At 48.6% G+C, this 21774-nt stretch overlaps 1 protein-coding gene across 1 annotated transcript in view; it reads right to left on the reverse strand.

Annotated features, from left to right (window-relative positions):
* Positions 1 to 21477, reverse strand: part of LOC306918139 (failed axon connections homolog) — an 88225-nt gene extending 66748 nt beyond the window's left edge. Inside the window, exons 1-3 of the mRNA XM_079531020.1 lie at positions 21361 to 21477; positions 10161 to 10296; positions 399 to 595 (exon numbers count right to left, since the gene is read on the reverse strand). Coding sequence (XP_079387146.1) covers positions 399 to 595; positions 10161 to 10296; positions 21361 to 21473 — 446 coding nt within the window. The 5' untranslated portion in view covers positions 21474 to 21477. The remainder of the gene's footprint in view (positions 1 to 398; positions 596 to 10160; positions 10297 to 21360) is intronic.
* Positions 21478 to 21774: the final 297 nt, after the last annotated feature.

Raw genomic sequence — 21774 nt, forward strand, 5'->3', positions numbered from 1 at the left:
GCTCCTCCACCATCTTGGTGATGGCGTGCGACACGGCCCTATATCCCTTAACTCTCACCAGTAGAAGTGCTCCTCCACCATCTTGGTGATGGCGTGCGACACGGCCCTATATCCCTTAACTCTCACCAGTAGAAGTGCTCCTCCACCATCTTGGTGATGGCGTGCGACACGGCCCTATATCCCTTAACTCTCACCAGTAGAAGTGCTCCTCCACCATCTTGGTGATGGCGTGCGACACGGCCCTATATCCCTTAACTCTCACCAGTAGAAGTGCTCCTCCACCATCTTGGTGATGGCGTGCGACACGGCCCTATATCCCTTAACTCTCACCAGTAGAAGTGCTCCTCCACCATCTTGGTGATGGCGTGCGACACGGCCCTATATCCCTTAACTCTCACCAGTAGAAGTGCTCCTCCACCATCTTGGTGATGGCGTGCGACACGGCCCTCTCCTGCAGCGTCAGGCTCTGGTTGAGGCTCACGCCGAGGCGCTCCTCCAGGAAGTCCATGATGAACTCGCTGCCGCACACCTGCTCCTGGTTGTACTCCATCCACGGCATCTTCCCCTGAGGAGACAGCTTCCCGTCGAAGTAGTTCTGGGGTTGGGGGGGAGGTCAGAGGTCAGAGGAGTATGTACTGCACAGCTGCACCCAGTGCTTAATTTCTAAATTCTTAGGTGCCGGAGCTCGGGTGCGTGCACGTGCAAAATTCGTTTTTTATCCTGTTTTTTTTGCCTTTTTTTAGCACAACCAACGGCCAGCCCACCCATCAGAACCCAATAGAGTAGGCATATAGACGTTTTTATATGTCTTTAAATGTTTTGATGAATTGAAAATGGAGGACCCTGAAGTAATGTATTTTTCTGGTTTTATACTCGTAGTCAGATTTTGTATTGACCTGTGTAGGCTACTTTCGTTTGAACTGTAGTACTGTGCCCATTCTACAAACTGAATAAAATTTCCAATAACATTTGCAGCAGCAGTTTACACAGAGGCCCGCCGGGCTCACAACACACAACTACAGTAGGCATTTGCAGTTCAGTTGGCACAGGGGCTCAACGTTATATTAGATACTGTATAAAATACAGTAGGCCTATAACAAGTTAGAGTGGCCCATCATCAGAACAGTACGCAATGCTAAATACCTGCATGCGCGTTGTTGTCCTTATCCAAGTTCCTCCTCCGCCTCCTCCGATGACAACTCAATACTACTACTTCATTCTGTACTAGTCTTTTTTTTATTTCGGGCCCACCAAAGCAAGCGTTATGATATTCGATTCTGATCGAGCCATATGTTGTAAAGCCGGGTGTCTTTGCGAGATTTGGCAATGCAGTCAGTTCTGTTCATAATAACTCACCATTTTGTAAAACAAAACAAAAACGCATGCTGTCCCCAGGGCTATAAACTCCAAGTAGCAGTTAATCTATTGATCCATAAAAGTATGAAAGTTCCATATTCCATATGCAACGAACGACAACAGATGCAAATTGCAAAAGTCGAGACGAGAGTTGTTTTTATTTACGCACCCGGCACCGTCAACAGTGAGGCGTCAAGCCTCACGACGCCGGGGTTCCATAGCCACCTATTTCCTCTCAAAACGGACACACTCCATACTAAAAGGCTTTCTTACCTTTATTTGTAGTTGTTACGTCCCCACCAAAGAGGTCCAGTTGTTGTTTTGTGCAAAAGCTTCTTATTGGCTATTTCCCCTACCATAAGCCCTCAATGAATTGAATGGGAATTGAATGGGGCTATAGGGTCATTGGGGTGTTGTGCTAATTCGCTTATTTCCATCGCTCAAAATTATTATTATTTTGTATATATCCTCTCTTCATAATGTAAATAATATCCCAAGCGGCACACTTTACTACTTATTTCAATGGAAATAAGCGAATTAGCACAACACCCATTCAATTCCCATTCAATTCATTGAGGGCTTATGGTAGGGGAAATAGCCAATAAGGAGTTTTTTGCACAAAACAACACCTGGACGTCTTTGGTGGGGACGTAACTACAAAGAAAGGTAAGAAAGCCTTCTAGTATCTAATTATTAGTTATTAGTTATTAATTATTAGTATTTTCTATTGTGCCCGTCACATGTAGTAACGGATGGGTATTATTATTATTTGTTGTATTTTCACATAGAAAATTAATTTAAATTAAAATAAGCACACATGAAACTGCTTTTTACTGTTTTTGTTTACTTACAATAAATTACTGTTTTTGGAAACCAAAAGATGTTGAGAATGGAGCAGAACATGATACTGTAGTATATTTATAAAGATGTTGAGAATGGAGCAGAACATGATACTGTAGTATATTTATAAAGATGTTGAGAATGGAGCAGAACATGATACTGTAGTATATTAATGGAGCAGAACATGATACTGTAGTATATGATACTGTAGAATGGAGCAGAACATGATACTGTAGAATGGAGCAGAACATGATACTGTAGTATATTTATAAAGATGTTGAGAATGGAGCAGAACATGATACTGTAGTATATGATACTGTAGAATGGAGCAGAACATGATACTGTAGTATATTTATAAAGATGTTGAGAATGGAGCAGAACATGATACTGTAGTATATGATACTGTAGAATGGAGCAGAACATGATACTGTAGAATATTAATGGAGCAGAACATGATACTGTAGTATATTAATGGAGCAGAACATGATACTGAATGGAGCAGAACATGATACTGTAGTATATTAATGGAGCAGAACATGATACTGTAGTATATTAATGGAGCAGAACATGATACTGTAGTATATTAATGGAGCAGAACATGATACTGTAGTATATTAATGGAGCAGAACATGATACTGTAGTATATTAATGGAGCAGAACATGATACTGTAGTATATTAATGGAGCAGAACATGATACTGTAGTATATTAATGGAGCAGAACATGATACTGTAGTATATTAATGGAGCAGAACATGATACTGTAGAATGGAGCAGAACATGATACTGTAGTATATTAATGGAGCAGAACATGATACTGTAGTATATTAATGGAGCAGAACATGATACTGTAGTATATTAATGGAGCAGAACATGATACTGTAGTATATTAATGGAGCAGAACATGATACTGTAGTATATTAATGGAGCAGAACATGATACTGTAGTATATTAATGGAGCAGAACATGATACTGTAGTATATTAATGGAGCAGAACATGATACTGTAGTATATTAATGGAGCAGAACATGATACTGTAGTATATTAATGGAGCAGAACATGATACTGTAGTATATTAATGGAGCAGAACATGATACTGTAGTATATTAATGGAGCAGAACATGATACTGTAGTATATTAATGGAGCAGAACATGATACTGTAGTATATTAATGGAGCAGAACATGATACTGTAGTATATTAATGGAGCAGAACATGATACTGTAGTATATTAATGGAGCAGAACATGATACTGTAGTATATTAATGGAGCAGAACATGATACTGTAGTATATTTTTTGGGGGACCTTGACTGCATTATAATAGGGCTACAATCTTTTGGATTGCGGATTGCAGTGACCCCACATTGTTTGTTCGGGAACAATATTTGTAGTTACAATGAGGGCTACATGAGCCGAAGGGAGAGAAACACTTCGCCTCTCTCCAGTCCGTGCGTATGGTGCTGGTACGGATCGCATCGCTGACTGACATAAACACACCGTTACAATTCAGAGGCACTTCAATAAGAAAACTCAACTAATAACGCTTGTGTGTGTTAATGTGCCCGATGCTGACGTTAGTATATAATGTTTAGATTGTTTTCCTCTTGGACATGCGTGCGCGCGTTGTGGCGATGAGATGGGCGCGTTCGGAAATACCGCACCGGAGCACACTCGCCTATTAGTTTGCATTGACCGTTGAAACTTGTGGGTCACGTGGTGGGCTTTGAGCAAATGGGAGAGGGAATGTAGTGTTGCCAGGTCCGCGTATTGTAAGCGAGTGGTAGTCTGTGTAAGTAGCGTGTTGAATGGCATTTTTTCTGTGCTTGTTTTCATAGACGTGGCAACAAATTAGCAACAGTAGCCAATGGGAAAAAAGGATGCAGTGTTGCCAGGTCCGCGAGTTTTAAGCGTGTTGTAGTGTGTGTGAGTAGCGTGTTGTATGGCATTTTTTCTGGGCTTGTTTGCATAGACCTGGCAACAGGGTTCCGTGGCCCGTGTGTGAGTGTGTGCGTGCGGGGGTGTCGGTGCTTGTGGCGTTTTTGTGTTTATTATTGATATTGATATTGTTTGTGAGTGAGGGACGGGAGGCGGCTTTAGTGGCAGTGCAATGACAATTGTTCCGTGGGTGGTGTTGAGTGTCTGCGTGCTGCGCGACATGAGGAGATAGCCGTGGATCGACGCGGAGGGTAAGGGCCGATTCATACTCCTATTTTACCGCTGTTTCGGCGCTGTAGTGCCGAAATGATTTCGGCTCGTCAGAAATTTTCAGTAGCACTGAAGAGCCGACTTTAGGACGGTACCCCCCCCCCCCCCCCCCCCCCCCCCCGAACCTCAAATGACGTCACATTGTAGGCTCTACAGCGCCGAACCGACTTTTATTCGGCTCTAAAATAGGAGTATGAATCGCGCCTTAGTCTGTGACGTTACTGTCGTGTGAGTGTAGTATGTTGCAGTGTGTGTTGCAGTGTGTCAGTGACATAGTAGCTGTTGACTTTGGGTCCCTTTTCCTGGGTTGGGTACAACTTTTGGGTACAACTTTTCAAATGTATATTAGATGGTCTTCTAAATCATTTTTCTGAAAACCCTATGTTTCTATATCAGTGGTTCGGACACAAAGATTTGACTTAAAAACGCTCGCTCTGAAAGAATATATTCAATGATTTGCGGTCACATTTTCACGATTTTTCAAAAATAGCAGACCTACAAGCTCGTAGCGCGGCACTCAGTGCCGCGCTATGAGCTTGTAGATCTGCTATTTTTCTTAAATACTTTTTATAACATTATTTTGTAACCCATTTTTCACCCGTGTCAATTATCTAATGTGATCCTGGGCTCTACACACCCTCCGCCAACCTAGTCCCCATATATGGGGGACATGGGGAGAGCAACGGACTTGAACTCATGCTTCCTTCATGCCTGAGTGTCCAAGTTGCTCCTTTACACCTGACAAGGGGGAGTTTCCCTGGTTGGACGTAGCGTGTGGAAGGAACACGTTATTCCAACCAGTTCCTTTCCCCTCCATCAGGCGCCCCGGCTGGCCAGGGGGAGGCAGTTTAGAGACCAGGATTACTGCATGTTTTTTGTGAGGGTACCTACCCTAGGGGACACGGGGAGAACATGCAATCTCCACACAGAAAGGCCCTTTTGCCAACCCCGCCTCGGGTATGGGCACTCTACAAGCTCGCTACGAGCTTGTAGATCTGCTATTTTAGAAAAATCGTGAAAAAGTGGCGCAAATCTTTGAATATATATTCTTTCAGCAAACGTTTGTTACTCAAATCTTTGCTTCTGGAGGGGGTCCCTGGAACAACATATTTTCAGATGGAGGTCGGCGGACAATTACATATAATTCTTGGGGTCCTGGACATGAAATATTGAGCACCACTGATATAGAAACATAGGTATTTCAGAACACTGTCAGGATTTACGAGACATTTTTTTGAATTTCGATGTCAGGCCTACATGGGTTAAAACATACAGTACATGGGCAACTGGCGGCCCGGGGGCCACATGCGGCCCCCACCTTCACTTAATGCGGCCCACAGGTTGATATCAGAATACTGATATAGTATTGATTTCAGCCGTTTACAATTCCAAACCCGCTTTAATTACATCATGACTAGTATTAAATGAGTATTAAAAATAATGTTGTCTTTTTGTGTCCAATGTAGTTATGTTAACAGTTCATAAAGTTAACATAACTAAATGCATTATATAAAAAGGTTATTTTCAGGATTCCAATTAAAAAATGTCAAAAAAATTATTCAGGTTTTCAATTCAAATATAGCAAAAATAGCTGATCTACAAACTCAAAATGCGTCGCATTGCGACGCGTTTTGAGCTTGTAGATATTGAGCTTGTAGCTATTTTTGAGTGGTGTAAACCACTCCTACAACTGGCTTTGTTAGTTTACGTGTCTGTCCGTACCAAAAAAAATCACACCCGTGTGAACTGAGTGGTGTAAGGTCTTATATAGACTGATCAGCTGTGGTCTGACGGAATGTCTGACGTAATGAAATCACACCCGTGTGAACTGGGTGACCGTAGGAACCATGCTCATTTTTTGGTACGGACAGACAGACAGACACGTAAACTAACAAAGCCAGTTGTAGGAGTGGTTTACACCACTCAAAAATGAGCATGCGGTTGCTATGGTCACCCAGTTCACACGGGTGTGATTTCATTATGTCAGACATTACGACAGACCACAGCTGATCAGTCTATATAAGACCTTACACCACTCAGTTCACACGGGTGTGATTTTTGCTATGACAGTGGCCCTCTGGAGTGAGTGTGGAACTATAGTGGCCCTCTGGAGTGAGTGTGTAACTATAGTGGCCCTCTGGAGTGAGTGTGGAACTATAGTGGCCCTCTGGAGTGAGTGTGGAACTATAGTGGTCCTCTGGAGTGAGTGTGGAACTATAGTGGCCCTCTGGAGTGAGTGTGGAACTATAGTGGCCCTCTGGAGCGAGTGTGGAACTATAGTGGCCTTCTGGAGTGAGTGTGGAACTATAGTGGCCCTCTGGAGTGAGTGTGGAAATATAGTGGCCCTCTGGAGTGAGTGTGGAACTATAGTGGCCCTCTGGAGTGAGTGTGGAACTACAGTGGCCTTCTGGAGTGAGTGTGGAACTATATAGTGGCCTTCTGGAGTGAGTGTGGAACTATAGTGGCCCTCTGGAGTGAGTGTGGAACTATAGTGGCCCTCTGGAGTGAGTGTGGAACTATAGTGGCCCTCTGGAGTGAGTATGGAACTATAGTGGCCCTCTGGAGTGAGTGTGTAACTATAGTGGCCCTCTGGAGTGAGTGTGGAACTATAGTGGCCCTCTGGAGTGAGTGTGGAACTATAGTGGCCCTCTGGAGTGAGTGTGGAACTATAGTGGTCCTCTGGAGTGAGTGTGGAACTATAGTGGCCCTCTGGAGTGAGTGTGGAACTATAGTGGCCCTCTGGAGCGAGTGTGGAACTATAGTGGCCTTCTGGAGTGAGTGTGGAACTATAGTGGCCCTCTGGAGTGAGTGTGGAAATATAGTGGCCCTCTGGAGTGAGTGTGGAACTATAGTGGCCCTCTGGAGTGAGTGTGGAACTACAGTGGCCTTCTGGAGTGAGTGTGGAACTATATAGTGGCCTTCTGGAGTGAGTGTGGAACTATAGTGGCCCTCTGGAGTGAGTGTGGAACTACAGTGGCCTTCTGGAGTGAGTGTGGAACTATATAGTGGCCTTCTGGAGTGAGTGTGGAACTATAGTGGCCCTCTGGAGTGAGTGTGGAACTATAGTGGCCTTCTGGAGTGAGTGTGGAACTATAGAGCATCGCAGTCACGCCCAGGAAATGATTCTCCGTTCATTTTCCTCATAGATAAGTATTTATTTAAAGACCTTTTAAGCCTTGTACAAAGCCAACTCAAGTTGTGAGAAATCATGACAACAAACACAATTTTTCGGGCCAAACAAATAATTAGAAAGAAGAAGAAAACGGCAGGTTACAACACTTTTTTTTGTCTTTGTAATTATTTGTTTGGTCCAAAATATTGTGTTTGTTGTTGAAAGGAAGTGGCACAAGACAAAGCTACCAGATGATCTCTCCCACTTTCATTCACTCCTCTCTGCCTTCTCCCTCTCACTAACCACCGCTAAAACCTCCTTCTACCACACCAAAATCCAATCCTGCACTTCTAACCCAAGGAAACTCTTCTCCACTTTCTCCTCCCTCCTTAAACCCCCTCCCCCCACTCAACCCTCATCCCTCACCGCGGAGGCCTTTGCCAACTACTTCGAAAAGAAGGTTGATGATATCAGTAGCTCCTTTACCCCCCTCCCCCATAAAGAAGCACTCGACTCAACCAATGCTAACCATAACATACCATGCATGTCCTCCTTCTCTCCTCTATCCCCAGATGAGGTCCTGAAACTAGTCACATCCACTAGACCTACCACCTGTCCTCTCGACCCCGCCCCGTCTCCAATCTTCCAGACCATCGCACCTGACTTGCTCCCCTTCATCACTTCCATTATCAACACCTCAGTAACCTCAGGCTGCGTCCCATCTGCCTTCAAGTCAGCCAGGGTATCACCACTCCTCAAAAAACCAACTCTTGACCCCTCAGATGTCAAGAACTACAGACCGGTATCACTCCTTTCCTTTCTTTCCAAAACCCTTGAACGTGTTGTCTCTAACCAGCTTTCTCTCCATCTCTCAGAGAACAACCTGCTGGATCCCAACCAGTCAGGATTCAAGAAGGCACACTCCACGGAAACTGCACTCCTCGCAGTCACAGAAGCACTACATGCTGCCCAGGCTGCTTCCCACTCTGCAGTCCTGATTCTCCTAGACCTATCGGCGGCATTTGACACAGTGAACCACCAGCTGCTCCTAGGCACCCTAGCTGATCTAGGCATAGGCGGGACGGCGCTGAAGTGGTTCTCCTCCTACCTCTCTGACCGGACTTACCAGGTTTCTTGGAAAGGTTTGCTATCACCCCCCCGCACCCTCCAAACTGGGGTCCCACAGGGATCTGTACTTGGTCCCCTCCTCTTCTCACTGTACACTAAATCCCTTGGCACCATCATCTCTGCTCACAATATATCCTATCACTGCTATGCCGATGACACACAACTGTTTCTATCCTTCCCCCCCTCTGCCACCCAGGTAGAAGAGCGCTTCACTGCATGCCTGGCTGACATCTCACAGTGGATGTCTTCCAACCACCTCAAGCTGAACCCAGACAAGACTGAGCTTCTGTTCTTCCCAGCTAAGTCCTGCCCTATGCGGGAGCTAACTATCTCCGTAGACAACGCCCTGGTAAAGTCTGTCCCGACAGCCAGGAACCTTGGTGTTGTCCTGGACAGTCAGCTCTCGTTCAAAACACACATCACAGCTGTCACTAGATCCTGTAGGTTTACACTCTACAACATACGACGAATTAGACCGTTCCTCACCCAGGAGTCAGCCCAGCTCCTAATCCAGACAACAGTCTTATCAAAACTTGACTATTGCAACTCCCTCCTTACTGGCCTACCGGCATGTGCACTTAAGCCCCTCCAACTGATCCAAAATGCCGCAGCACGCTTGGTCTTCAACCAGCCAAAATTCTCACACGTCTCCCCCCTTCTCCGCTCGCTCCATTGGCTCCCGGTCGCTGCCCGCACAGAATACAAAACTCTGATGCTGGCATTCAAAGCAACCAAAGGCATGGCCCCCCCATATCTCACAAGTATGATCGTACCCTACAAACCCTCCCGCTCACTCAGATCAGCCAACGCAGGGAAGCTGGAGGTACCTTCACTAAAAACGCCGGGACAACGCTCCACACGTCCCAAACTCTTCTCCCTTCTGGCTCCAAAACTATGGAATGCACTTCCCATTGCAGTCAGAACTGCAGCCTCACTCCCAATCTTCCGCCGTAGTCTGAAAACCCACCTCTTCAGACTCCACCATGGCCCGTAGCACTTGCCCTAGCCTAGCCCCTTAGATAGCACATTATGTAGACTTAGATAGTATTTTAAACAGACTTATAGCTTGTTATGTAGACAGCTCTATAATTGCACTTTATGTAGTTATAGTACACATAGTCACGTAGTTATAGTACACATGTATAATATATTATATAGTATAGTATGTATAGTTTACATAGATACTCCACTGTTACGTTCACGCATGATTCATGATAACTACTTTTTATACATGTGATGTATGCCATGCTTTTTGTTTTTGCTTAATGTAAGTCGCTCTGGATTAAGAGCGTCTGCTAAATGCCTAAATTGTAAATTGTAAATTGTCATGATTTGTCACGACAAGAGTTGGCTTTGTCCGCGGCGTAACCGCAATACTTTTTTAAATGTCTATGAGGAAAATGCATTGGGAATTATTTCCTGGGCCTGGCGTCGTCATGAAAGGGGGCGGGACTGCGACGCTCTATAGTAGCCCTCTATATGGTCAAAGTTGCCCACCCCTGGTTTAAACCATGTTCCCACCTGGTAGGGCAGGTCGGCCATGCGCAGGTAGGTCTCCATCTTGAGGCAGAAGGGGGAGAGGGACGGGACGCCACTCTGGGGTCTGGAGAACTGGTGGAGGATGATGGCGTCCTTGGAGTTTAGCTCCTCCTCCTTCCTGTTAAAATGACATGAGAATACATATACACAGTCGAATTGTCACTCTTCACTTAATTAGTTCTCTCTCCTGATTGGATAACATCGGTGTCCCCGATACGACCTGAAAATGCATGTTCTGTCTGTTAAAGAGCTTGAGAGACTCAGAGACAATAATAATAACTGATGCGTAGCCTGCAGAGTTAGTTCAGGCAGACATACTCGAGGGGGTTCATGCCGTGCTCAAAGGCGCATACTATACTCAAGGGGTTAACATGCTGCATTACTATGTGGGTGTATAAGTGTGTGCAAGTCCCACACGTCATTCGCTGATGTGGCAGTCAGCTGACCAATTGGGCGGGCTACTTAAGCTCACTAGACTGCATGCTCTTCCTGCCTTCCTCTGCATATGGTTCCTGGTTGTTATGTGATGTTTGCTCCCACCACCACCACCCCAGCACCACCGGTGGGCTCTGTTATGTATGCTCCCCATGGGGGTTTTATTGTATACGTATCTATCTACTGCTCTTAATGTTTTACGATGGTGTTTAATCGCACCGAGCAGGGAGAAAAGTCTAATATCGTATGCACACCTGTATTCTCATTCTCTAATAGATATTGGTTAAATCTATTCGTGAGTTGTCTGACTGAAGTGATATAATAATAATATAACTGAGTAATATCAGAATATAGAGCTAGAAAATCACTTGCCCTACCTTTAAATGTACATTTGCTGTTTGCAAAAGATCAACCTGAAACGGGACATCCTGCACAACGAGAATGGGCGACTTTTACTGTTGGTACTTTAAACCCATTCTGGGCGGGAACCCCTTTTGGTGTCAGCATTATGTTATGCTTTAGCTATTGAAAAATAGCAGATCTACAAGCTCATAGCACGCCACCGAGTGGCGCGCTATGAGCTTGTAGGTCTGCTATTTTTGAAAAATCGAAGAACCACTGACATAGCTTTTTCAGAAAACTGTCAGGATGTAGAAGACATTTTTAGAATCTGATCTCAGGTCAAAATGGGTTAAAGGGGCATTCCACTCATTTTCAACATTTTACTATGTCATTAATATACCTTAGAGCTGTTGTGTGGAAATAATAAACAAGTCCCCCCATTCTGTGTTTCCTATAGAACTCGAGGTCTGAAAAAAAATCATTTACATGGTGAAACACATCTTGATGATGTCATCAAGATGTGCTTCACCATGTTAATGATTTTTTTCATAATTACAGTTCTAGGAAACACAGAATGGGGGGACTTTTTTATTATTTCCACACAACAGCTCTAAGGTATATTAATGACATAGTAAAATGTTGAAAATGGGTGGTTTTCCCCTTTAAGTACATTCAGACCTGAGGACGATTCTACAAATGTCTTCTAAATCCTGACAGTTTTCTGAAAAACAAAACATGTTTCTATGTCTCAACCTTTTTCCCCAAAAATACATGTAATTGGACTCCAACCCCCATCTGAAAATGTGTATAATAACTGATTAGGTGATGTAATGGTGATGTAAAACAAACGGTGAAAACGCAAACATTAAACACCATTAAAGGGATAGTTCAGATTTTTTTGGTTGCAACTGTATTAATTGATTGCCCGAGTCCCATGGTGGGAGTTCTGCCCTGGTTTTGGTCAATATTAAGTAGTTCCGGTCATTTTGTGGGGGGCACTGGGGGCCACGCAGTAAAAGTAAATTAATCCACAAAACGAACGTAATTTGTATTGTTGACCTATTTCTAAAATATTAGCACGACTTTCGTTCAACTTTGACCCCTCTATCACATGGAACAATTTTTTGGGCGTAGTGATATGGACACAAAAAACATAGTTCTGTGTGATAGAGGGGTAAAAAAAGAACGGAAGTTGCACTAATATTTTAGAAATAGGACAACAATACAAATGACGTTAGTTTTGTGGATTAATTTACTTTTACTGCGTGGCCCCCAGTGCCCCCCACAAAATGACCGGAACTACTTGATATTTCACCAAAACCAGAGCAGAACTCCCACCACAGGACTCAGGCAATCAATTAATACAGTTGCAACCACTATATTAATGGCAAGTATTTCATACAACTTAAGTTAAAAAAATCTGAACTATCCCTTTAACATAAAGAGACAATATGACGTAATGAGGCACATCATGACATGAGTTTTCCCTTCGTTGTCAACGGCGTTTACAAAACAAACATTGAACTAAAGACAAACATTAAACCTGTGTATAGGAGGGGCTAGCCCCCCTCAAAAACATATTCACACCCGTGTGATGTGAGGGGCGCTCTTACCATCATATACATCATCTCATTTTGGCCAATCATAATTTGCGTCCGCACTTTTGTCTTCAATGTTTGTGTTTTACACACTTTTTGAGTGGTGCAAACCACTCCAACAACTGGCTTTGTACCCGTGTACCTGTGTTTGTTCGTACCAAAAAAACGAGCATGGTTGCTATGGTTAGCAACCAAAAAAACGAGCATGGTTGCTATGGTTAGTATGTGACGTCAAATGTGTAGTTGCACCACACGGGTGTGATTTTTCTTCGATGTTTGCGTTTACAGTTCAATGTTTGTGTTTACAAAGACCCCGAAAGCTGGACATAGGAGGGGCTAGCGCACCTCAACAATGTGAGTACTCCACCCCCCCCCAGAGGCTATACAACAACCCAGATGTCCATTTAAAGGCTAGCCTGCTGGTGTCATGATCGTGGAAGTCTGATGGAACAATTGGCTCCAGAGGCACTTGGACAGTTAATGGGACTGACGGACGGAGGCAACGACAGCATGAAGCCCCCAAGTGAACCGCCACAATGTCCTCTGGGCACGGACAGGATGAAGCCACCAAGTGAACCGCCACAATGTCCTCTGGGCACGGACAGGATGAAGCCACCAAGTGAACCGCCACAATGTCCTCTGGGCACGGACAGCATGAAGCCACCAAGTGAACCGCCACAATGTATATATATATATATATATATATATATATATATATATATATATATATATGTTATCACGCAGCATTGCTAAGGAAACACTAGATATCCGAGAGCTACTAGGCCACTAATGTGCTGCACAATCACTGCGCAGGGAGGATGCACGCACCACTGGCTACAGGCACGTGCACACATCAAATGAGGGTGCTTCAGCCCCTGCCCCTTTTACCCGTCTGTGAAACAACTGCCCTCTCCAGACCCACAGATGCAGCATTTTGCTACATGGTGAAAGAAATGCAAAATGCCACTCCTCTCCCTCTCCATGCCATGCCGGAAGGAAGGCATAGCGTTCAGGAGAATTGCTTCTTTTCCCCCCCCGAAGTCTCCTGAACGTGAACACAGTATTTTGCTTTGAACAATTGTTTTTAGAAATCCATGTCGTTACACACACCGCATCTCCACTATAGCTAAAGAGTGCTGTGTTGCGCCCTGAAAATAGCTGATCTACAAGCTCTCACAAATAGCAAAAATAGCTGCGACGCGTTGAGGGCTTGTAGATCTGCTATTTTCGCTATTTTTGTCCAAAAGTGCCCTCTTGACGGGATTTCAGCCCCTGCCCCTCTAACACTCTCTGCACGCCCCTGAGTGGCTATAAGGAGCCCCTGAGTGGCTATAAGGGGCCCCTGAGTGGCTATAAGGAGCCCCTGAGTGGCTATAAGGGGCCCCTGAGTGGCTATAAGGGGCCCCTGAGTGGCTATAAGGGGCCCCTGAGTGGCTATAAGGGGCCCCTGAGTGGCTATAAGGAGCCCCTGAGTGGCTATAAGGAGCCCCTGAGTGGCTATAAGGGGCCCCTGAGTGGCTATAAGGGGCCCCTGAGTGGCTATAAGGAGCCCCTGAGTGGCTATAAGGGGCCCCTGAGTGGCTATAAGGAGCCCCTGAGTGGCTATAAGGGGCCCCTGAGTGGCTATAAGGGGCCCCTGAGTGGCTATAAGGAGCCCCTGAGTGGCTATAAGGGGCCCCTGAGTGGCTATAAGGAGCCCCTGAGTGGCTATAAGGAGCCCCTGAGTGGCTATAAGGAGCCCCTGAGTGGCTATAAGGGGCCCCTGAGTGGCTATAAGGAGCCCCTGAGTGGCTATAAGGAGCCCCTGAGTGGCTATAAGGGGCCCCTGAGTGGCTATAAGGAGCCCCTGAGTGGCTATAAGGAGCCCCTGAGTGGCTATAAGGAGCCCCTGAGTGGCTATAAGGGGCCCCTGAGTGGCTATAAGGAGCCCCTGAGTGGCTATAAGGAGCCCCTGAGTGGCTATAAGGGGCCCCTGAGTGGCTATAAGGAGCCCCTGAGTGGCTATAAGGGGCCCCTGAGTGGCTATAAGGGGCCCCTGAGTGGCTATAAGGAGCCCCTGAGTGGCTATAAGGGGCCCCTGAGTGGCTATAAGGAGCCCCTGAGTGGCTATAAGGAGCCCCTGAGTGGCTATAAGGAGCCCCTGAGTGGCTATAAGGGGCCCCTGAGTGGCTATAAGGAGCCCCTGAGTGGCTATAAGGAGCCCCTGAGTGGCTATAAGGGGCCCCTGAGTGGCTATAAGGAGCCCCTGAGTGGCTATAAGGAGCCCCTGAGTGGCTATAAGGAGCCCCTGAGTGGCTATAAGGGGCCCCTGAGTGGCTATAAGGAGCCCCTGAGTGGCTATAAGGAGCCCCTGAGTGGCTATAAGGGGCCCCTGAGTGGCTATAAGGAGCCCCTGAGTGGCTATAAGGGGCCCCTGAGTGGCTATAAGGAGCCCCTGAGTGGCTATAAGGAGCCCCTGAGTGGCTATAAGGGGCCCCTGAGTGGCTATAAGGGGCCCCTGAGTGGCTATAAGGAGCCCCTGAGTGGCTATAAGGATCCCCTGAGTGGCTATAAGGGGCCCCTGAGTGGCTATAAGGAGCCCCTGAGTGGCTATAAGGGGCCCCTGAGTGGCTATAAGGAGCCCCTGAGTGGCTATAAGGAGCCCCTGAGTGGCTATAAGGGGCCCCTGAGTGGCTATAAGGGGCCCCTGAGTGGCTATAAGGAGCCCCTGAGTGGCTATAAGGGGCCCCTGAGTGGCTATAAGGAGCCCCTGAGTGGCTATAAGGAGCCCCTGAGTGGCTATAAGGAGCCCCTGAGTGGCTATAAGGGGCCCCTGAGTGGCTATAAGGGGCCCCTGAGTGGCTATAAGGAGCCCCTGAGTGGCTATAAGGGGCCCCTGAGTGGCTATAAGGAGCCCCTGAGTGGCTATAAGGGGCCCCTGAGTGGCTATAAGGGGCCCCTGAGTGGCTATAAGGGGCCCCTGAGTGGCTATAAGGAGCCCCTGAGTGGCTATAAGGAGCCCCTGAGTGGCTATAAGGAGCCCCTGAGTGGCTATAAGGGGCCCCTGAGTGGCTATAAGGGGCCCCTGAGTGGCTATAAGGGGCCCCTGAGTGGCTATAAGGGGCCCCTGGGTGGCTATAAGGAGCCCCTGAGTGGCTATAAGGGGCCCCTGAGTGGCTATAAGGGGCCCCTGAGTGGCTATAAGGAGCCCCTGAGTGGCTATAAGGAGCCCCTGAGTGGCTATAAGGAGCCCCTGAGTGGCTATAAGGGGCCCCTGAGTGGCTATAAGGAGCCCCTGAGTGGCTATAAGGAGCCCCTGAGTGGCTATAAGGGGCCCCTGAGTGGCTATAAGGGGCCCCTGAGTGGCTATAAGGGGCCCCTGAGTGGCTATAAGGAGCCCCTGGGTGGCTATAAGGAGCCCCTGAGTGGCTATAAGGGGCCCCTGAGTGGCTATAAGGAGCCCCTGAGTGGCTATAAGGGGCCCCTGAGTGGCTATAAGGGGCCCCTGAGTGGCTATAAGGGGCCCCTGAGTGGCTATAAGGGGCCCCTGAGTGGCTATAAGGGGCCCCTGAGTGGCTATAAGGGGCCCCTGAGTGGCTATAAGGGGCCCCTGAGTGGCTATAAGGGGCCCCTGAGTGGCTATAAGGAGCCCCTGAGTGGCTATAAGGGGCCCCTGAGTGGCTATAAGGGGCCCCTGAGTGGCTATAAGGAGCCCCTGAGTGGCTATAAGGGGCCCCTGAGTGGCTATAAGGGGCCCCTGAGTGGCTATAAGGGGCCCCTGAGTGGCTATAAGGGGCCCCTGAGTGGCTATAAGGAGCCCCTGAGTGGCTATAAGGAGCCCCTGAGTGGCTATAAGGGGCCCCTGAGTGGCTATAAGGGGCCCCTGAGTGGCTATAAGGGGCCCCTGAGTGGCTATAAGGGGCCCCTGAGTGGCTATAAGGGGCCCCTGAGTGGCTATAAGGGGCCCCTGAGTGGCTATAAGGAGCCCCTGAGTGGCTATAAGGAGCCCCTGAGTGGCTATAAGGGGCCCCTGAGTGGCTATAAGGGGCCCCTGAGTGGCTATAAGGAGCCCCTGAGTGGCTATAAGGAGCCCCTGAGTGGCTATAAGGGGCCCCTGAGTGGCTATAAGGAGCCCCTGAGTGGCTATAAGGGGCCCCTGAGTGGCTATAAGGGGCCCCTGAGTGGCTATAAGGGGCCCCTGAGTGGCTATAAGGAGCCCCTGAGTGGCTATAAGGAGCCCCTGAGTGGCTATAAGGGGCCCCTGAGTGGCTATAAGGGGCCCCTGAGTGGCTATAAGGAGCCCCTGAGTGGCTATAAGGGGCCCCTGAGTGGCTATAAGGGGCCCCTGAGTGGCTATAAGGAGCCCCTGAGTGGCTATAAGGGGCCCCTGAGTGGCTATAAGGGGCCCCTGAGTGGCTATAAGGAGCCCCTGAGTGGCTATAAGGGGCCCCTGAGTGGCTATAAGGGGCCCCTGAGTGGCTATAAGGAGCCCCTGAGTGGCTATAAGGGGCCCCTGAGTGGCTATAAGGGGCCCCTGAGTGGCTATAAGGGGCCCCTGAGTGGCTATAAGGAGCCCCTGAGTGGCTATAAGGAGCCCCTGAGTGGCTATAAGGAGCCCCTGAGTGGCTATAAGGGGCCCCTGAGTGGCTATAAGGGGCCCCTGAGTGGCTATAAGGGGCCCCTGAGTGGCTATAAGGGGCCCCTGAGTGGCTATAAGGAGCCCCTGAGTGGCTATAAGGGGCCCCTGAGTGGCTATAAGGGGCCCCTGAGTGGCTATAAGGAGCCCCTGAGTGGCTATAAGGAGCCCCTGAGTGGCTATAAGGGGCCCCTGAGTGGCTATAAGGGGCCCCTGAGTGGCTATAAGGAGCCCCTGAGTGGCTATAAGGGGCCCCTGAGTGGCTATAAGGGCCCCCTGAGTGGCTATAAGGAGCCCCTGAGTGGCTATAAGGGGCCCCTGAGTGGCTATAAGGAGCCCCTGAGTGGCTATAAGGGGCCCCTGAGTGGCTATAAGGAGCCCCTGAGTGGCTATAAGGAGCCCCTGAGTGGCTATAAGGGGCCCCTGAGTGGCTATAAGGAGCCCCTGAGTGGCTATAAGGAGCCCCTGAGTGGCTATAAGGAGCCCCTGAGTGGCTATAAGGAGCCCCTGAGTGGCTATAAGGAGCCCCTGAGTGGCTATAAGGAGCCCCTGAGTGGCTATAAGGAGCCCCTGAGTGGCTATAAGGAGCCCCTGAGTGGCTATAAGGAGCCCCTGAGTGGCTATAAGGGGCCCCTGAGTGGCTATAAGGGGCCCCTGAGTGGCTATAAGGAGCCCCTGAGTGGCTATAAGGGGCCCCTGAGTGGCTATAAGGGCCCCCTGAGTGGCTATAAGGAGCCCCTGAGTGGCTATAAGGGGCCCCTGAGTGGCTATAAGGAGCCCCTGAGTGGCTATAAGGGGCCCCTGAGTGGCTATAAGGAGCCCCTGAGTGGCTATAAGGAGCCCCTGAGTGGCTATAAGGGGCCCCTGAGTGGCTATAAGGAGCCCCTGAGTGGCTATAAGGAGCCCCTGAGTGGCTATAAGGAGCCCCTGAGTGGCTATAAGGAGCCCCTGAGTGGCTATAAGGAGCCCCTGAGTGGCTATAAGGAGCCCCTGAGTGGCTATAAGGAGCCCCTGAGTGGCTATAAGGGGCCCCTGAGTGGCTATAAGGGGCCCCTGAGTGGCTATAAGGGGCCCCTGAGTGGCTATAAGGGGCCCCTGAGTGGCTATAAGGGGCCCCTGAGTGGCTATAAGGAGCCCCTGAGTGGCTATAAGGGGCCCCTGAGTGGCTATAAGGGGCCCCTGAGTGGCTATAAGGGGCCCCTGAGTGGCTATAAGGAGCCCCTGAGTGGCTATAAGGAGCCCCTGAGTGGCTATAAGGGGCCCCTGAGTGGCTATAAGGAGCCCCTGAGTGGCTATAAGGGGCCCCTGAGTGGCTATAAGGGGCCCCTGAGTGGCTATAAGGGGCCCCTGAGTGGCTATAAGGGGCCCCTGAGTGGCTATAAGGGGCCCCTGAGTGGCTATAAGGGGCCCCTGAGTGGCTATAAGGAGCCCCTGAGTGGCTATAAGGAGCCCCTGAGTGGCTATAAGGAGCCCCTGAGTGGCTATAAGGGGCCCCTGAGTGGCTATAAGGAGCCCCTGAGTGGCTATAAGGGGCCCCTGAGTGGCTATAAGGGGCCCCTGAGTGGCTATAAGGGGCCCCTGAGTGGCTATAAGGAGCCCCTGAGTGGCTATAAGGAGAAAGAAAGAACAAATCCTCAGTGTGCTTTGAACCCAGAGCGTGTGTACTACCAAAGGGAGTTGAGGGACCCGCACGGGTCCATTTGGTTCCATACTGTACCAAAGGGAGTTGAGGGACCCGCACGGGTCCATTTGGTTCCATACTGTACCAAAGGGAGTTGAGGGACCCCCACGGGTCCATTTGGTTCCATACTGTACCAAAGGGAGTTGAGGGACCCGCACGGGTCCATTTGGTTCCATACTGTACCAAAGGGAGTTGAGGGACCCGCACGGGTCCATTTGGTTCCATACTGTACCAAAGGGAGTTGAGGGACCCGCACGGGTCCATTTGGTTCCATACTGTACCAAAGGGTGCACTGAGGGTTTGTACAGTCAGTCAGTCAGGCAGTCAGTCAGTCAGTCAGTCAGTCAGTCAGTCAGTCAGTCAGTCAGTCAGTCAGTCAGTCAGTCAGTCAGTCAGGCAGGCAGGCAGGCAGTCAGTCAGTCAGTCAGTCAGTCAGTCAGTCAGTCAGTCAGTCAGTCAGGCAGTCAGTCAGGCAGTCAGTCAGTCAGTCAGGCAGGCAGGCAGTCAGTCAGGCAGTCAGTCAGTCAGTCAGTCAGTCAGTCAGTCAGTCAGTCAGGCAGTCAGTCAGTCAGTCAGTCAGTCAGTCAGGCAGGCAGGCAGGCAGTCAGTCAGTCAGTCAGTCAGTCAGTCAGTCAGTCAGTCAGTCAGTCAGTCAGGCAGGCAGTCAGTCAGTCAGTCAGTCAGTCAGTCAGGCAGGCAGGCAGTCAGTCAGTCAGTCAGTCAGTCAGTCAGTCAGGCAGGCAGGCAGGCAGTCAGTCAGTCAGTCAGTCAGTCAGTCAGTCAGGCACGTGCTCACGTGCAGGCTTGCTGAATGGTGCACATTTTGAAGGAGAGCTAGCTGTTCACTTTGCAAAGCGCTGAAAGCGTGAAAACAGCCTGATGCTGCTGCTGCTGCTGTTGTTGTTGTTGTTGTTGTTGTTGTTGTTGTCCACTGCTCAGTGGAGCTGAAATGATCGCCCAAGAGGATCTGTTTGTTTGTTTCTGTCTTAATTCCTAACGCAATAAACGGCTATAATGTGTAAATGGTAAATGGTGCATTTATATAGCGCCTTTATCCAAGGCGCTTTACATAGATTGAGCATTACATTCAGCCATTCACACAGACATTCATACAGCGATTGCGGCGGAAGCCATGCAAGGTACCAACCAGCACATCGGGAGCAATTTGGGGTGTCTTGCCCTGTAGACAGGAGGAGGAGCCGGGATTTGAACCGCCGACCCATGGATCATTGGACGACCTGCTCTACCTCCTGAGCCACAGTCGCCCCATGTGTAATAAATATACATATACATAGGGCTACATGAGCATTATGGATCTATACACATGTCGATTTGAAGGCAGATATATAGGCCTACACACACTCACTGCACCACCAGCGACACTGGAAAACAACAACAATGAAGTGTGATACATTAAAGCATGCAAGCCAGCCATATAATGAAAAGTATCCAACTACATATTATAGATTTCTAATCTTTCAGAAAGCGTATCGTTCAACAATCATCAGACGTTCTGCATCAAATTCTGCTTGGATTCCAGAGAGCCTAAATGAATGTGTATATGGAGAAGATATATAGGCGTATATATATTAAGCTGCCAGACTGCAGGCAAATAGAGATGTTTATATCATGCAAGGACAACAGAACCCTAAAGCAATAGGCCTGCAATGATGAAAACAGACAATACAACAGAACCATCTGCGGATGGAGTGGGAGGGAGGGTGGCCATCATAGCGAAGGAAGAGCTTTTCACCCGATGTCAATATAAAGGTCATTCCGATCATAACTGCAGTGTTTACGGGCGAGTATAGCCAACACCAAAACTAGCACACATGACGTATATTATATCCCAAGGCCTTGAGATATCATCGGCAAAAAAAAGGCACCGAAATGCATAAAACATGCGCTGTTTATGCATAAGGTTATTAATTAAGGCGACGCGGTCAATAAGTCAATAGACTGACCTATTAGCAGATTGACAACATTAGCCCGTGATACAACCTACATTTGAGCCCAAATAGGCCTCATATAACTGCGATTATTATTATTTCTGAATGCTTCTCATTGATCACCGTGTCCTGTCGGGATATACACATGGAATCTCCCTCTTTGACAGTCGCACATGAAGCCGCGTTTACCCCCCCCACTCACGATTTATAATTCACCATAGCATGATATATATATATATATATATATATACCTCCTCGTACTACGGTATACGGTGTAATGTAGGCTATGCACAACGAGCTGTATATATCACGTCCCATGCATGCACTGACAAAATAAAATATGTTGAAAAATACACATGCAAAAAAGAACTATAGACGTCCTATAAATCTAAATATCAACACCACCACCAGTGCTGATGTATTTGGGAGCCCTGCAGGCCAGCCTTGCGTGTGTGTGTGTGTGTGTGTAGCCCTATAGGCTACTGTGGACGTCGGGGGTGGTGCATTTGGCATTATATGTATTCTCATTGATTATAGCCTATGATTATTGATCATTAATTACCGGATGACCAGCAGCTCGTGGATCAGATAGGCGGCCGCCGCCAGCAGAGCCCCTCCGGTCAGATACAGGGTCTTCCTCCACCAGGAGTCGGAGCCCACCATGAGGGCCGACATGAGGACGTCCCGCAGCGGGCAGGCGATGATCATGCACCCGTACACGGACAGCAGCGGCGGCCGCGGCGGCGGCGGGAAGGAGGAGGACCCGCCGAGGAGCACACCGCTGCCGCTCCGGCCTCCCACCAGATGATCAACCGCACAGGAGGAGGCACAGAGCCCGACGCGCCAGAACATTCTCCTCCTTCTCCTCCTCCTCCTCCTCCGCGGCTGCTGCTGCTTTCCGCCTGGCACTGGCAGGCTGGGGCTTCATCCACCACGGCCACGGGGGCTTCATGAGGGCCGAGGCGGGCTGGCGGCT

The sequence above is a fragment of the Electrona antarctica genome (assembly GCF_951216825.1).
Source record: "Electrona antarctica genome assembly, contig: scaffold_297, whole genome shotgun sequence".
Taxonomy (NCBI): Eukaryota; Metazoa; Chordata; class Actinopteri; order Myctophiformes; family Myctophidae; genus Electrona; species Electrona antarctica.